Source organism: Ranitomeya variabilis, chromosome 2 (assembly GCF_051348905.1).
Source record: "Ranitomeya variabilis isolate aRanVar5 chromosome 2, aRanVar5.hap1, whole genome shotgun sequence".
Taxonomy (NCBI): Eukaryota; Metazoa; Chordata; class Amphibia; order Anura; family Dendrobatidae; genus Ranitomeya; species Ranitomeya variabilis.
Genome location: NC_135233.1, coordinates 467,246,181 through 467,264,741, shown reverse-complemented (window position 1 = coordinate 467,264,741; position 18,561 = coordinate 467,246,181). Strand labels below are relative to the sequence as shown.

The 18,561-nt window shown below is 42.6% G+C and overlaps 1 protein-coding gene across 9 annotated transcripts in view; it reads right to left on the bottom strand.

The window, feature by feature from the left end:
* Positions 1 to 18,561, bottom strand: part of RCOR2 (REST corepressor 2) — a 200,387-nt gene that overhangs the window by 170,677 nt on the left and 11,149 nt on the right. For 7 of the 9 annotated variants that reach the window (XM_077287651.1, XM_077287652.1, XM_077287647.1 and 4 more), the window contains exon 2: positions 12,577 to 12,625. The exons of the other annotated variants lie outside the window; for them this stretch is intronic. In XM_077287651.1, coding sequence (XP_077143766.1) covers positions 12,577 to 12,625 — 49 coding nt within the window. The remainder of the gene's footprint in view (positions 1 to 12,576; positions 12,626 to 18,561) is intronic. 9 annotated transcript variants of the gene reach the window in all.

The window sequence follows — 18,561 nt, the reverse complement described above, 5'->3', positions numbered from 1 at the left end:
CACCCACCACCATCAAGGTGATAAAGGGATCCAAACCCTAACCCTAACCCTACCCCTAAACTCATCCCTAACCGTTTAATGAACATTTTCTGACAGTCATAGTGCCACGTATTTCAGTGCCACGTATTTCAGTGCCACGTATTTCAGTGCCACGTATTTCAGTGCCACGTATTTCAGTGCCACGTATTTCAGTGCCACGTATTTCAGTGCCACGATATTTCAGTGCCACGATATTTCAGTGCCACGATATTTCAGTGCCACGTATTTAAGTGCCACGGTATTTCAGTGAAATACGTGGCACTGAAATATCGTGGCATTTACGTGAAATAAGTGGCACTTAAATACGTGGCACTTAAATACGTGGCACTTAAATACGTGGCACTTAAATACGTGGCACTTAAATACGTGGCACTTAAATACGTGGCACTTAAATACGTGGCACTTAAATACGTGGCACTTAAATACGTGGCACTTAAATATCGTGGCATGTACATGAAATACGTGGCACTTATATACGTGGCACTTATATACGTGGCACTTATATACGTGGCACTTATATACGTGGCCACTGAAATATCGTGGCACTTATATACGTATATACGTATATAAACGTATTTCAGTGCCACGTATTTCAGGTTAGGGGTAGGGGTAGGGTTAGGGGTAGGGTTAGGGTTTTTTGTTTTTTTCTTGTTTTCTTGTGTTTTTCTATAAAAACGCATGCGTCTAAAAAAACGCATGCGTTTTACCGCGATTACATGCGTTTTTTCACACATGCGTTTTTAAAAAAAAACGCAAGTGTGAAACCAGCCTTATCCTTGGGAAAATAAAAACATGGGGGCTAAAATATAATTTTCGTGGAAAAAAATATATTTTTTATTTTCGCGGCTCTGCGTTATAAACTGTAGTGAAGCACTTGGGGGTTCAAAGTTCTCACAACACATCTAGATAAGTTCCGTGGGGGGTCTAGTTTCCAATATGGGGTCACTTGTGGGGGGTTTCTACTGTTTAGGTACATCAGGGGCTCTGCAAATGCAACATGACACCTGCAGACCAATCCATCTAAGTCTGCATTTCAAACGGCGCTCCTTCCCTTCCGAGCTCTGCCGTGCGCCCAAACAGTGGTTTATCCCCATATATGAAGTATCAGCGTACTCAGGACAAATTGGACAACAACTTTTGTTGTCCAATTTCTCCTGTTACCCTTGGGAAAATAAAAATGTGGGGGCTAAAATATAATTTTCGTGGCAAAAAAATTTTTTTTTTTATTTTCATGGCTCTGCGTGATAAACTGTAGTGAAACACTTGTTGGTTCAAAGTTCTCACAACACATCTAGATAAGTTCCGTGGGGGGTCTAGTTTCCAATATGGGGTCACTTGTGGGGGGTTTCTACTGTTTAGGTACATCAGGGGCTCTGCAAATGCAACATGACACCTGCAGACCAATCCATCTAAGTCTGCATTTCAAACGGCGCTCCTTCCCTTCCGAGCTCTGCCGTGCGCCCAAACAGTGGTTCCCCCCAATGTATGGGGTATCAGCGTACTCAGGACAAATTGGACAATAACTTTTGTGGTCCAATTTCTCCTGTTACCCTTGGGGGGAAAAAAATTGCGGGCTAAAACATCATTTTGTGGAAAGAAAAAATGATTTTTTGATTTTCACAGCGCTACATTCTAAACTTTAGTGAAACAACTGGGGGTTAAAAGTGCTCACCACACATCTAAATAAGTTCCTTAGGGGGTCTTCTTTCCAAAATGGTGTCACTTGTGGGGGTTTCCACTGTTTAGGCACGTCAGGGGCTCTCCAAACACGACATGGGTTCCGATCTCAATTCCAGCCAATTTTACATTGAAAAGTCAAATGGCGCTCCTTCCCTTCCGAGCTCTGCCATGCGCCCAAACAGTGGTTTATCCCCATATATGAAGTATCAGCGTACTCAGGACAAATTGCACAACAACTTTTGGGGTCCAATTTATCCTGCTACCCTTGGGAAAATAAAAAAATTGGGGCAAAAATATCATTTTTTGTGAAAATTAATATTAATTTTTTTTTGCGGCTCTACATTATAAACTTCTGTGAAGCACTTGGAGGTTCAAAGTGCTCACCACACATCTAGATTAGTTCCTTAGAGGGTCTACTTTCCAAAATGGTGTCACTTCTGGGGGTTTCCACTGTTTAGGCACGTCAGGGGCTCTCCAAACACGACATGGGTTCCGATCTCAATTCCAGCCAATTTTGTATTGAAAAGTCAAATGGCGCTCCTTCCCTTCCGAGCTCTGCCATGCGCCCAAACAGTGGTTTATCCCCATATATGAAGTATCAGCGTACTCAGGACAAATTGCACAACAACTTTTGGGGTCCAATTTATCCTGCTACCCTTGGGAAAATAAAAAATTTGGGGCAAAAATATCATTTTTTGTGAAAATTAATATTAATTTTTTTTTACGGCTCTACATTATAAACTTCTGTGAAGCACTTGGAGGTTCAAAGTGCTCACCACACATCTAGATTAGTTCCTTAGAGGGTCTACTTTCCAAAATGGTGTCACTTCTGGGGGTTTCCACTGTTTAGGCACGTCAGGGGCTCTCCAAACACGACATGGGTTCCGATCTCAATTCCAGCCAATTTTGCATTGAAAAGTCAAATGGCGCTCCTTCCCTTCCGAGCTCTGCCATGCGCCCAAACAGTGGTTTATCCCCATATATGAAGTATCAGCGTACTCAGGACAAATTGCACAACAACTTTTGGGGTCCAATTTATCCTGCTACCCTTGGGAAAATAAAAAATTTGGGGCAAAAAGATCATTTTTTGTGAAAATTAATATTATTTTTTTTTACGGCTCCACATTATAAACTTCTGTGAAGCACTTGGAGGTTCAAAGTGCTCACCACACATCTAGATTAGTTCCTTATAGGGTCTACTTTCCAAAATGGTGTCACTTGTGGGGGTTTCCACTGTTTAGGCACGTCAGGGGCTCTCCAAACACGACATGGGTTCCGATCTCAATTCCAGCCAATTTTGCATTGAAAAGTCAAATGGCGCTCCTTCCCTTCCGAGCTCTGCCATGTGCCCAATCAATGGTTTACCCCAACATGTGGGGTATCGGCGTACTCAGGACAAATTGTACAACAACTTTTTTGGTCCAATTTCTCCTGTTACCCTTGGTAAAATAAAACAAATTGGATCTGAAGTAAAAATTTTGTGAAAAAAAAGTTAAATGTTCAATTTTTTTTTAAACATTCCAAAAATTCCTGTGAAGCACCTGAAGGGTTAATAAACTTTTTTGAATGTGGTTTAGAGTACCTTGAGGGGTGCAGTTTTTAGAATGGTGTCACTTTTGGACATTTTCTGTCATATAGACCCCTCAAAGTCACTTCAAGTGTGAGGTGGTCCGTAAAAAAAATGGTTTTGCAAATTTTGTTGCAAAAATGAGAAATCGCTGGTCAACTTTTAACCCTTATAACTCCCTAACAAAAAAAAATTATGTTTCCAAAATTGTGCTGATGTAAAGCAGACATGTCGGAAATGTTGTTTATTAACTATATTATGTGATATAACTCTCTAATTTAAGGGCATAAAAACGAAAAATTTGAAAATTGCTAAATTTTCATAATTTTCGACAAATTTCTGTTTTTTTCACAAATAAATGCAAGTCATATCGAAGAAGTTTTACCACTATCATAAAGTACAATATGTCACGAGAAAACAATCTCAGAATCACCAGGATCCGTTGAAGCGTTTCAGAGTTATGACCTCATAAAGTGACAGTGGTCAGAATTGTAAAAATTGGCCGTGTCACTTAGGTGAAAACAGGCTTTGGGGTGAAGGGGTTAAACCTTACACGGGAATGGGCCACACTTCATAGCAAGATTTAAGCATAACGACCTTCATGTGGTTCACAACAATAGGATCAAGAAGTGTTTCCAAACACAATTTTTTATAAAAAAACATGACAGTTTATTTATTCAAACAAATAGCCAAACAGTAAAATCAGATGGTGCCTCAGACCAAGCAAAAACCGAAGGCCAAACAGGCAAAGTGGAACTCAGCAGAAAGTATCTACTGGAAGAAAAGATTTTTTCACAAATAAATTTAATAAATTGTTTGGCTATTTATGTTTGAATAAATAAACTGTCGTGTTTTTTGTAAAAAATTGTGTTTGGAAACACTTCTTGATCCTATTGTTGTGAACCACATGAGGGTCGTTATACTCTAAGAAAATACATAGAAAATTATTCCTCCCTATTTAAGAATCAACAAAACACTTAATGTATATTTACTCCGCACAGTTTCAAATTAAATGGTATATTCTTTCAAAGTATTCTTTGGAACTAATACCTCTGATACCTAGCTGCGAAGAAGTTGAAACTTGTACAAATCAGAAAGGCCATTACTCATGTAAAAAGTAAGTTTCGATAAATATGAATTTTTAACTGAATATCAAACAATGCAAGATAACATAAAAACCTATCTTTGAAACTATGGTAAATCATTATTCAGATGAAAAAAAAGTAAGTTCCAGAGACATGGAAGACTATTTGAAAAATGTTTATATTCTTGGAAGGTATCAAAAAAAACTTTAGATCATCATCATCAACTTCTAAATCAAGGCTAATAAGAAGTGGATTTAAAGAGTAACTGTTTGAATTTATCTGCCATAAATCTTATAAAAAAATTCGGCTTTTTTCTTCTCCTGAACCAATAATTTATTCTCAAAATTTTCAATTCACAGGTAAAATCTGTTTCCAGTGGAAACAGATTTTCCCATTAGTGAGGCAATCGTTTGTACTCAAAGTTATATGGAGTCATTTCAAAATTGCGGCAAAATGTCTGTCTGCCTCTCATTCCTTCTCTCCACCAAACTTTAAAAGCACAAACTGTCATTATCTTAGTAATGGGTAATTCTGTCTTCACTGAATACAGATTTTACAGCATTTACTGATTAAATTGAGAGAAAATCCAGGAGGTGAAAGAAGCACATTTCTCTGGTAACTTTGTTTCAAAGTTACTTATTTTCATGTGTACTTCTGATTCTCAAGAAAAAAAAAAATTGAACCGACGCTTACATTTTAAATATAAGAACAATCAATCTGCATGTGTCTCTCATTATCTGAAATCAATTTTTGGAATCAAAGTTAATCTGTCAAGTAAATATTCAATTTAATTTTTTTTTTTTTTTTTTTAAAGGAACCTACAAGCAATAAGACAAATAAAAAAAACAAACAACAAAAAAAAAACACATACACAGAATGGTGGAAGATGAAAATATGAGGCTGCAAATAAATTAGAAGATTCACTCAATATTGTTGCTGTCCAGTCTTCTATTGCTTTCCTTCGAACAAACAGAATTGCTATCTAAGGCAATGTGCGCACGTTGCGTATTTGCTTGCAGAAATTTCTGCAAGGTATCTGCATCTCTTGGCAGAAAAACGCAGCTGAAAATACGTCTTTTTTTTATGCGTTTTTGTAAATCCATAGAGCTAAATATATGATATTAATGATCTATAAACTAACGTCAATTATTTGAAAAGCCAACAAAGGACGTGCCTTAGTGATATTGAACACAACATTATATGGTGAATTTAGCTTATGAAATATTGGATAACGATAATACCCATCGTAAGTTAAAAAAAAAAAAAAAAAAAAAAAAAAGTAGATTTTCAAGGATTATACACTAGAAAAACCACACTGGCGCACCTAGGGAGTGACTGAAAAAATGAAGATACACTGGCGTGCTACCAGTTAGGGCTTTGTGGCTGCAGGTGAAAGGAACAGGTTCTGTGCAAAACCTGTCCAACATAGTGGTTGCGATAATAAAGAATAAAAAGATTTTCAAGGATGTTCATACAGAACCCTATAAGAAGGCACGTCTCTGGGTAAACTCAACACAAAATAATTCAAGTATAACTCCAAAACTCCAGGCCACTTCCAAACTACACAAGAACATTTTTCCACATCCATTGAGAACTATTTTAGCGGTGACAAGAGCTCTTAACCCCTTAACGACCGCCGATACGCCTTTTAACGGCGGCCACTAAGGGTACTTAAACCACAGCGCCGTTAATTAACAAAAAAAAAAAAACGCGATTTGCCATTTAATTTCTCTGTCCTCCGATGTGATCGCACATCGGAGGACAGAGAAATAGGGTCCCCGATCGCCCCCAATAGCCCCCCAATACTCACCTATCTCCCCCGTGCTCCTCGTGGCTCCCGATGGGCGCCGCCATCTTTTTTCCGGGGAAAAAATGGCGGGCGCATGCGCAGTGCGCCCGCCGCCCGGAAGATCTTTGGGGTCTCGGCTGCCGGGTGTAGCCGAGACCCCAAAGAACATGATCGGGGTCGGTTTTGCGATCGCCGGTAATTAACTGTTTACCGGCGACCGCAAAAAAAAAAAAAGCGATCTGTAATTCTCTGTCTTCTGATGTGATCGCACATCAGAGGACAGAGAAATAAGGGGATTCGGGGACCCTATCATACTCACCTCCTGCGTCTCCTCTTGCCGGCCGGCTTCTTCCTCGGGAAAGAAAATGGCGGGCGCATGTGCAGTGCGCCCGCCATCTGCTGCCATCTGCCAGCCGGCAGGAGAGACGAGTTGGGGCTAAAATTAGGGTTAGGGATAGGGCTAAATTTAGGATTGGGGCTAAATTTAGGGTTAGGGTTAGACTACTTTCACACTAGCGTTTTTTGGCTTCCGTCGCAATGCGTCGTTGGAGAAAAAACGCATCCTGCAAAAGTGCTTGCAGGATGCGTTTTTTCTCCATTGACGTGTATTAGCGACACATTGCCACACGTCGCATCCGTCGTGCGACGGATGCGTCGTGCTTTGGCGGACCGTCGGCACAAAAAAACTCTACATGTAACTTTTTTTGTGCGACGTGTCCGCCATTTCCGACTGCGCATGCGCGGCCGGAACTCCGCCCCCGCCTCCCCGCACCTCACAATGGGGCAGCGGATGTGTTGAAAAAACAGCATCCGCTGCACCCGCTGTGCGGCGCTTACAACGCTAGCGTCGGTACGTCGGCCCGACACACTGCAATGGGCCGAGTACGACGCTAGTGTGAAAGTAGCCTTAGGCTTCTTTCACACTTGCGTCGGTACAGGGAGGTCGCAATGCGTCGGCCCGACGTACCGACGCACGTTGTGAAAATTGTGCACAACGTGGGCAGCGGATGCAGTTTTTCAACGCATCCGCTGCCCAGTCTATGTCCTGGGGAGGAGGGGGCAGAGTTATGGCCACGCATGCGCGGAAATGGCGGACGCGACGTACAAAAAAAAGGTTACATTGAACTTTTTTTGTGACGACGGTCCGCCAAAACACAACGGATCCAGTGCACGATGGACGCGACGTGTGGCCATCCGTCGGTAATACAAGTCTATGGGCAAAAAAGGCATCCTGTGGGCACATTTGCAGGATCCGTTTTTTGTCCAAAACGACGGATTGCGACGGATGCCACACGACGCAAGTGTGAAAGTAGCCTTAGGGTTGGGGCTAAAGTTAGGGCTAGGGTTAGGGTTAAATTTAGGGTTAGGGTTGGGGCTAAAGTTAGGGTTAGAGTTGGGATTAGGGTTAGGGTTTGGATTAGGGTTGGGATTAGGGTTACGTTTGGGATTAGGGTTAGGTTTAGGGTTAGGGGTGTATTGGGATTAGGGTTAGGTTTGAGGTTAGGGTTGAGATTAGGGTTAGGGGTGTGTTGGATTTAGGGTTTTGATTAGGGTTATGGTTAGGGTTGAGATTAGGGCTGTTTTGGGGTTAGGGTTGTGATTATCGTTGGGGTTGTGATTAGGATTATGGATCGGGTTGAGATTAGGGTTAGGGGTGTGTTGGAGTTAGGGTTGGAGTTAGAACTGGGGGGTTTCCACTGTTTAGGTACATCAGGGGGTCTCCAAACACGACAGCCAATTTTGCGCTAAAAAAGTCAAATGGTGCTCCCTCCCTTCTCAGCTCTGCCGTGCGCCCAAACAGTGATTTACCCCCACATATGGGGCATCAGCGTACTCGGGATAAATTGGACAACAACTTTTGGGGTCCAATTTCTCCTGTTACCCTTGTGAAAATAAAAACTTGGGGGCTAAAAATCTTTGTGGGAAAAAAAAATATTTTTTTATTTTCACTACTCTGCATTATAAACTTCTGTGAAGCACTTGAGCATTCAAAGTTCTCACCACATATCTAGATAAGTTCCTTGGGTGGTCTAGTTTCCAAAATGGGGTCACTTGTGGGGGGTTTCTACTGTTTAGGTACATCAGTGGCTCTGCAAACGCAACATAACGCCCGCAGACCATTCTATCAAAGCCTGCATTCCCAAATGGCGCTCCTTCCCTTCCGAGCTCTGCCGTGCGCCCAAACAGTGGTTTACCCCCACATATTGGGTACCAACATACTCAGGACAAATTGGACAACAACTTTTGGGGTCCAATTTCTCTTGTTAACCTTGTGAAAATAAAAATTTGGGGGCTAAAAAATCTTTTTTGTGGGAAAAAAATATATTTTTTATTTTCACTACTCTGGATTATAAACTTCTGTGAAGCACATGGGCATTCAAAGTTCTCACCACATATCTAGATAAGTTCCTTGGGGGGTCTATTTTCCAAAATGGGGGCACTTGTTGGGGGTTTCTACTGTTTAGGCACATCAGGGGCTTTCCAAACGCGACATGGCGTCCGATCTCAATTCCAGTCAATTTTGCATTGAAAAGTCAAATGGCGCTCCTTTGCTTCCGAGCTCAGCCATGCGCCCAAACAGTGGTTTACCCCCACATATGGGGTGTCGGCGTACTCAGGACAAATTGTACAACAACTTCTGGGGTCCATTTTCTCCTGTTACCCTTGGTAAAATAAAAATTTGGAGGCAAAAAGATCATTTTTGTAGAAAAAATGTGATTTTTTTTTTTCACGGCTCTACGTTATAAACTTCTGTGAAGCACTTGGGGGTTCAAAGTGCTCACCACACATCTAGATAAGTTCCTTAAGGGGTCTAGTTTCCAAAATGGTATCACTTGTGGGGGGTTTCCACTGTTTAGGCACATCAGGGGCTCTCCAAACGCGACATGGCATCCGATCTCAATTCCAGCCAATTCTGCATTGAAATAGTCAAACGGCACTCCTTCTCTTCCAAGCTCTGCGGTGCGCCCAAACAGTGGTTTACCTCCACATATGGGGTATCGGCGTACTCAGGAGAAATTGCACAACAAAATTTGTGGTTAAATTTCTGTTTTTACACTTGTGAAAATTAAAAAAAAATGGTTCTGAAGTAAAATGTTTGCAAAAAAAAGTTAAATGTTCATTTTTTTTCTTCCACATTGTTTCAGTTCCTGTGAAGTACGTAAAGGGTTAATAAACTTCTTGAATGTGGTTTTGAGCAGCTTGAGGGGTGCAGTTTTTAGAATGGTGTCACACTTGGTTATTTTCTATCATATAGACCCCTCAAAATGACTTAAAAGGTGATGTGGTCCCTAAAAAAAACATGGTGTTGTAAAAATGAGAAATTGCTGGTCAACTTTTAACCCTTATAACTCCCTAACAAAAAAAAATTTTGTTTCCAAAATTGTGCTGATGTAAAGTAGACATGTGGGAAATATTATTTATTAACTATTTTTCGTGACATATCTCTCTGATTTAAGGGCATAAAAATACAAAGTTTGAAAATTGCAAAATTTTAAACATTTTCGCCATATTTCCGTTTTTTTCATAAATAATCGCAAGTAATATCGAAGAAATGTTACCACTAACTTGAAGTACAATATGTCATGAAAAAAACAAACTCAGAATCAGCGGGATCCGATAAAGCGTTCCAGAGTTATAACCTCATAAAGTGACAGTGGTCAGAATTGTAAAAATTGGCTCGGTCATTAAGTACCAAATTGTCTCTGTCACTAAGGGGTTAATTATGACATCCAACTACCTCTTTTTCGACTAATTCCATTAGATTTAAAAGGACAGTGGTTTTGATGTACACAAAACCTATGGATTTTCCTGGTCTCCAGACTTCAATTGGATTACATGTGATGTTGAAGCACTTTATTCCTGTATCCACCCCCCATGATGTAGCCGTTATGGCTATAGAATTCCAGCTACAAAATTGTTGTCAGTACTCTGAAAATATGAAGCATTTTGTTAGCAATGCTATTCAGCATTTGTAGAAACTGAATTACTTTGCTTTCAATAATTAAATTTACAAAACGAAGACTCCCCAATGGGATTGAGGTTCTCCCCCCTCCCTTGCAAATCTGGGTTGTGTGGTCAAAGGAAAATTTAATCTATATTGAGGTTCAGTCTTTAAATCATCCATTACTTGTTATGATCAATTTATTGACAATATGTTGATTTCTCAGTGGAAGGTGGTTAGCATCATTTAGACTTATGTTTATTATTAATATCATCATCATCATATTCCAAAAGTTATCTAAATCTTAAACTCACTTGGGCGATTAATAATTACATGACATCAAATCGATTCCTGTTGGGTATTTATTTTGATCCAGGAAAGCATAGACCAAAGATAGTATACAGTATATAGTCAACAATGTGTTAGTATCAATAATAGACTACAACTTGAGTGTAAAATGTGGATGCTGGCAAAAACATCCAATTTCATGAAAAGAAAAAAAAAAACAGAAGGAATATTGCTTAGTGGCAGGAAAGAAAAAAAACAACAAAAACCCATACAAACAAGCAAATATTAACCTTTTCAATATAAATAGAGAGAAATAACAAGATATTATCAATGAGGGCAGAATTCTGGTTCAGGGGTTTCCACTGTTGCTTTGCAGCGCTGGGGTTCTGGGCTCAAATCTGCATGTTGTAATGAGGTTACATGTCAAAACTATAAAAATGAAAACTAGAAAATCTAATTGATAACTATTGGCAGGGCATTTTTTTTACGCATTAACAATATTTTAATATTGTAATTAATCATATATCATATGCAATTTAAAGAAGCACTCATCACAAAGTTTTTATCCTCTAAATATATTGCAGTCATCATATTATATAGCGCTGTGTACATACAATTGCTCATTTTACTTTTTTACCCAGCTAATTCTTCTGTTTTCTCTGCTCTATGTAGAAATAGGAAGACTCTTGTCCATGTATTCATTATTGATGTCTTCAACTCCTGACCCAGCTGCTCATACATGAAGACCAACTTTAAAGTGAACCAGTCACCAGGTTTGGCCGTTATAAGATGTGGCCACCGCCTTTTCAGGGCTTATCTGCAGTATTCTATACTGCTCTAGATAAACCCCCGATCTGACCGGAAAGATAGGAAACATAAGTTTTAATATACTCACCCAGGGGGCGGTCCGATCCGATGGGTGTCGCAGGTCTGGATCCGGCACCTCCCATTTTCTTATGATCGCCGCCCTCCTGCTTGCTTCATGGCTTCGCTCAACAGGGCAGATAAGTACGCCTGCGCAGGAGCACGATGCCGGGGAGCCTGTGAAGCAAGGAGGGCAGCATAGCAAGAAGATGGAAGGCACCGGACCCGGACCTGCGACACCCATTGGATCGGACCGCCCATGGAATAATGGTTGGTTGGTGGATGGCCACCATGTCCAAACAAAGGTGTGACTGTCACAACTTTGTATGCTGAATACCCGGGGCAAGGCTCTCCTTCCCTGTCCCCAATGCTAATGGTGCCCTAGCTATCTCTGTTCCTTGTATCATGTCTGATGGTGAAGACACTGACGCCACATACCTTGCTGACCTCTCGAATTAGTCCTATATCTGTGCACCTCCCCACGCTGGGAAGTGGGGAGTAATAGTTTATGTTCATACACAAACCAGACTAACAAGGGAGGACGTACAGGGATAAATTTAAATACCAAACATACAAACATGCACTCACAGACAACAGAAAGGAACGCTAGGGAGAAAGGCGCAGCAAACGAAATAGGAGAGGATGAGGAATTGCACACAGAAATGCATAAACTATATGATAAACACCACTAGCTAGAATGCAATTTAGAAATTATATAGAACTGTTAACTTTTAAAGGGACGCTATCATCAGGAAATAACCTATCATTTAAAATCAGGTTTTGTATTCAATCTATTTTTAGAATAAGTTTTACAATGTTTTTTCCCCCCCACACAATCTGTTTTATAGATTACAGAAACATTTTGAAATGTTCACACTGGCCATTGGGGCTTCATTAGATTAGCTTCCAGTTTCAGGAAATTTAGATTACCCACATTGAAAAGACAATAACCCTATTTTTTGTTTAATGAGCATGTGCAAAGGTCATTGTAAAGAGAGCGGGAGCTGTGATATTACCTGTTGTGATTGTGGATCCTGTGCTGTCAGCTGCGTATAGAGGTGCTACCCTTACCTGTCATTATAAAACCTACCCCTTATTATAAGTCGCCTGCTGAAAGCGCTTCCTGAAGGACAGGATGTAGAAATCTACAAACGCCACAGTGGTTACTGTGAAAAATAATAATTTTTTTTTTTTTTTTTTTTTTTTTTTTAAATAAAGACACATGAAGAAAAACAAAAATTGCCAGTTTTTAAACTTTTTAAATTGAGGATTTTCAAGCAAGTTCCAGGCAAACAATAAGAACAGGTTTTTGTCAACTTACAGTCGAGTTCTTCATTCTTACAATATACATCTTACAAGGACAGTCAGACCTGGAAGCAAGTGACAGGTATTAAGGTAGGTACACACAAGCATATTTAAAAACAAAAATTCAGCCAGTTTTATTGTGGCATTTTTTCCTGACCTGTTATCTGTATGCAGTGTTTGTTTTTTTATAGCAGCAGCTATTCAAGACATTTTCCATTACTTGGACAACTTCCTTCTCATAACCCTCGCTTTTCCCTTCACTGTGCAATAGGCTTGTTATAATTCACTGGGTATTGGAGGGGCACCATCTAATATGTTTTGGTACTAGATACAGTAGTTGTTGGGAAGTATTGATGAAGGCTTGCTTTAATTGTCTGAGATAAAAGGGTGATATAGCTTCCCCAGGTGTTAAAGGGAACCTGTAACCAGAGATAACGCTATTAACCTGCAGATATGGGGTTAATCTGCAGGTTAATTGCACACAGCCTAATGCAGAGGGGAGAAAATTAACTTATTCTCCCAGCCAGCATTCTGTTTGTCACCTCTCTATAGTGGCACATGTAACAGTGCCCTCAGCCCTGACTGACACTCCCTCTGCATTGAGACTCCATTGTCAGTCAGGGCCAGGGCTGCCACCAGGAATTTCGGGGCCCCATACTGGCAAAATTTTCAGGCCCCCTTGAGACTCTGCCCAGGTTCCACCCCAGATCCGCATCGTTTTTGGATGCGCGGAATTGCATCAAATCCGCAGTTTAGTGCACAACCAATGTTATTCTATGTGAAATGAAGAATTGTTGTGAACATGCTACGGAAAAATCAGCGCAGATTTGCAGTGTTTTATTTTCCGCAGCATTTCAATTCTTTTTGTGGATCTGCGGCGTTTCTGCACCCATTGAGTCAGGCACATCTGCAGCAAAACCGCAGGTGTAAAAAAGATCTGCGGATTTGCTGCGGATGTGGGTGAGAGAAACACTGCAGATTGGGAGGAGGAAGAGTGTGTGGGTGGAGACTGTCTGCGGAGCAGATGTGCGTATCTGTGTGCGGGGGTCTGCGTTTATCTGTGTGCGGAGAAGATGTGCATGTCTGTGTGCGGGGGTCTGCGTGCATATGTGTGTGCGGGTCTCTGTGTGTGTGCGCGTGTGTCTGTGTAAGCAGCCATTGTCTGATGGGACGACTGCTTTGAATGCTCACAGTGACAGCTAGCCGATGATGGGAAAGCAGTCCCATCAGACAAAGCCCTCGATCACCTGTAATAAAATCATCATAATAAACCAACCTATACTTACTTTCCGCCGTAGTCTAGATAATAACGAGTGTCCCACGACGATCTCCCATGTAGAACAGTGACATCGGGCGATGTCAGTGCTATACAGGGGCCTCCGCGATGAACTAAAAGGTGGAGGTAATCCTCTGTGATGTATCCCGCTGCCGGGAGAGAGGTCATCTGAGTTCATTCTCTCACCGGCAGCGCTGTGTGAGAAAATTCCCACACAGCATTGCCGTAAAGTGAGCCTGAACTCTAGTAACCTCTTCAGCAATGTACAGCAGGAGCCATTATCTCCTGTCAGTGCTTGGTGGGAGGCCCTGTAGAGCAGTGATATCACTCGATGTCACTGTTCGATAGGGGAGATTGTCGCGGGACACTCATTAATTGGACTACGTCAGAACAGCGAGTATACTGTTGGTTTATTATTTTTTATTTTTTGCAGGTGATCAATGGCTTTGGGGAATTAGGCGTGGTTGTAGGTATGGTGAAATTAAGAATATTAAAATACTTTTTTTGTGTCTTTATTTATCTCTTTCACTACTATAGGACTAGTAATGGATAGATGTCTAAGGGTATATGCACACGTTGCGGTTTTTGCTGCGGATCCGCAGCGGATTTGACACTGCGAATCCGCAGCAGTTTTCCATGCGGTGTACAGTACAATGTTAACCAATGGAAAACAAAAACCGCAGTGCACATGCTGCGGAAAATTCCGCGCGGATTCGCTGTGGAAAAAAAGTAGCAGCATGTCACTTCTATCTGCGGATTCCGCAGCGGTTTTCAACCTGCACCAATAGGAAAGTGCAGTTGAAAACCCGCAGAGGAATCCGCAGAAGAAACCGCGTGAAAATCTGCAGTGAAAAAAGCAGTGGTTTTGCACTGTGGATTTTCCAAATCCGCTGCGGAAAAATCCGCAGCAGAATCCGCAACGTGTGCACATACCCTTATTGACGCCTCTCCATTACTAAGCCAGATTGATGTCACCTTACAATCAAGGGTGAAATGAACTCCTTATTACACCATATGCCACCACTACAGGGCAGTGGGAAGAGAGTGCCTAAGTTCTGGAATTGGCGCATCGTACAGATGGGGACTGGTATCTGTAGCTGGGGGGGGAAGGGGGCAATATCCATGGCCCCTCTCTAGGCTTTGAATATCAGCCCGCAGCTGTCTGCATAGCCTTTCTGGCTATTAAATATAGGTGGACCCCACGTCATTTTTTTGAGGGGGGTCCCCCTATTTTAATTGCCACTAAAGGCTAAATATACAGCTGTGGGCTGATATTCATAGCCTGGGAAGATCCATGGGTATTAACCCCTTTCTAAGCTATAAACATCGGCCCCCAGTCGCTGGCTTTCCCTCTCTGGCACAGAAGATTGCGCTGGAGCCCACGCCATTTTTTTTTAAATTAAACAGATATTGCGTTTAAGGGCAGGGTCACATTTGTGAGAAACTCGCACCTCAATACCTGGCATTGTCGCCAGCACTTGGGATCGGAGTGTGCGGCTGCATGTATTTCTATGTAGATGAACGCTCTGGTCCAAGTGCCGGCGGCAGTGCCGGGTACTGAGGTGTGAGACTCGTGTGAGTTTCTTGCAAGTGTGACCCCAGCCTAACTCAGAGTGTGAGTGTGAGTGTGAGTGTGAGTGTGTGTGTGTGTGTGTGTGTGTGTGTGTGTGTGTGTGTGTGTGTGTCTTTATTTAACTCTTTATGTGCCATTTTATTATGTTTATTACTAAACATCGGGCATTATCTATCCATCTATAGATATATCCATCTATCAATCAACCTACCTATCATCTACCTATTCTGGACCATTTCTCTGCCTGGCTGCCACACTTTCTGTCCTCAGAACTACCAACCCTTATCCTGGAAGACTTCAACATCTCCATTAACAGCCCCACTTCCACATCTGCATCCCAGTTTCTATCACTACTCTAGGCCTCTCACAGCTCTCAACCCCTGAAACACACAAAGACGGTAACACCCCTGACCTTGTCCAGCTCTGTTCAATCTCCTACCTAGTGACTCGCCTTCCCCTCTCTGACCACAACATTCTCTCCTTCACACTCACAATTCCTCGCCCACTCCAGCACACTCCTACCTACCACACATTCAGAAATCTACATGCTATTAACCCTCATACACTGTCAGACTTCCTACACTCATCATTGTCCCAAATCTCCTCTTTTTCCTGTCCTGATCTGACTGTACATCACTACAACGACACTCTTAGAAGCACCCTTGACCAAGTAGCCACCTCACCCTCAGAACCTCCAAACACAGAGTGAAACAGCCCTGGCTCACATCGCAAACCCAATTTCTCCAGCGATGCTCTAGGTGTGCTTATGGAGGAAAACTCGCATACCAGAAGACTTCATACACTTCAAATTTATGTTAAAGAGAATCTTTCACCCCATTTTTGGCCTATAAGCTGCGTCCACCTCCATCAGGGGCTTATATACAGCATTCTGTAATGCTGTAGATAATCTCCCCCCCCCGATGTAACCTGAAAGACAAGAGAAACGGTAATTAGTTCTTACCGGTAATTGTATTTCCAGGAATCCACCTGACAGCACCATTGGAGGACGTCCTTCTTACCCTCAGTGGGACAGGAACAACGAGCGGTTAAAAGGACCCTCCCCACTCCACCCACCAGTGATTTTCTAAGTACCACATCTGTATGGATGCAAAAAGCGAGTTTATTAACAATTATACACCAATGTTACATCACATTAGTCAGTAGTATAACCTTGCAGTGGGAGGGAACTAGTAGAGCTGTCAGGTGGATTCCTGGAAATACAATTACCGGTAAGAACTAATTACCATTTTCCAGTCCACCACCTGACAGCACCATTGGAGAAATACCAAATGAAGTCTAGGGTGGGACTACTGCATGTAATACTTTTCTACCAAAAGCTAACTGGTCTGATACGACATCTAATTTATAGTGTCTAGCAAAGGTAGAAAGACTAGTCCAAGTTGCCGCCCTACAGATTTGCTCAGCTGAAGCTCCCCCCTTCTCTGCCCATGATGTAGAGATAGCTCGTGTTGAATGGGCCCTAAGAGTATCCGGGGGATCTTTCCCTTGGTCTGTATATGCTAGGCTAATCATGTTCTTAATCCACCTAGCAATGGTTGATTTTGCTGCTTTACAACCCCTATTTGGACCACCGTACTGTATAAATAAGTTAGTGTCCTGTCTCCAACTTTCCGTCGCCCCCAGGTATTTTAGAACAGTCTCCCTAACGTCAAGGTTATGGTAGACCCCTTCTTTTGCGTTTCTAGGGTGTTGGCAGAATGAAGGAAGGATTATCTCCTGATTTATATTGGTAGAGGATACTACTTTGGGGAGGAAAGCTGGGTTAAGTTTAAAGACTATTCTGTCGTCAAAGATCTGAAGATATGGGTTCTGGATGGAAAGAGCCTGCATCTCCCCCAGCCTTTTAGCTGATGTGATGGCAATTAGGAACGCAGTCTTAAAGGAGAGATTGGCTATGTCCATATCTTCTGACAACAAGTACAGGGTTTTACACAAAGTGTTAAGAACCAGGTTTAGGTCCCAGGGAGGAGTTGATTTCCTCACAAGTGGCCTCATTCTCTGCGTGGCCCTGGAAAATCTTGCTATCCAGGGATGGGAGGCTAGCGATGTATCAAAAAAGACACTAAGTGCTGCAATCTGTACTTTTAGAGTACTAGGCCGAAGGCCCTTGTCAAATCCGAGTTGCAGGAAATCGAGGATTCTGGGAATGTCTGGTTTCGAAGTATCCACAGGACCCCCTCCCAAAAAGGAACAATACCGCTTCCAGATTTTGTTGTAAATCACCGAAGTCACCGGCTTTCTGCTTGCCTGGAGTGTGGTAATGACATCTTCTGACAGGCCTCTGGATCTTAAAGGGAACCTGTCACCCCCAAAATCGCTGATGAGGTAAGCTCACCGGCATCAGGGGCTTATCTACAGCATTCTGTAATGCTGTAGATAAGCCGCCGATGTTACCTGAAAGAGGAGAAAAAGACGTTAGATTATACTCACCCAGGGGCGGTCCCGCTGCGGTCTGGTCGGATGGGTGTCTCCGGTCCGCTCCGGTCCGCTCGGGCGCCTCCCATCTTCGTTCCATGACGTCCTCTTCGGGTCTTTACGCCGCGGCTCCGGCGCAGGCGTACTTTGTCTGCCCTGTTGAGGGCAGAGCAAAGTACTGCAGTGCGCAGGCGCCGGAAAGGTCAGAGAGGCCCGGCGCCTGCGCACTGCAGTACTTTGCTCTGCCCTCAACAGGGTAGACAAATTACACCTGCGCCGGAGCCGCGGTGTAAAGACCCGAAGAGGACGTCATGGAACGAAGATGGGAGGCGCCGGAGCGGACCGGAGACACCCATCCGACCGGACCGCAGTGGGACCGCCCCTGGGTGAGTATAATCTAACGTCTTTTTCTCCTCTTTCAGGTAACTTCGGCGGCTTATCTACAGCATTACAGAATGCTGTAGATAAGCCCCTGATGCCGGTGAGCTTACCTCACCAGCGATTTTGGGGGTGACAGGTTCCCTTTAAGGTTTGCCGTTCAGGATCCAAGCAGATAGGTGAAGAGAGTCTGTTTTCTTGTGGAACACTGGACCCTGAAGTAGAAGGTCCTGCCTGTTCGGTAATAAGACTGGTTTCTCTGTTGACATTCTGGACAGCAGAGAAAACCAGCTCCTTTTTGGCCAAAAAGGAACCACCAGGATCACGGTTGCTCCTTC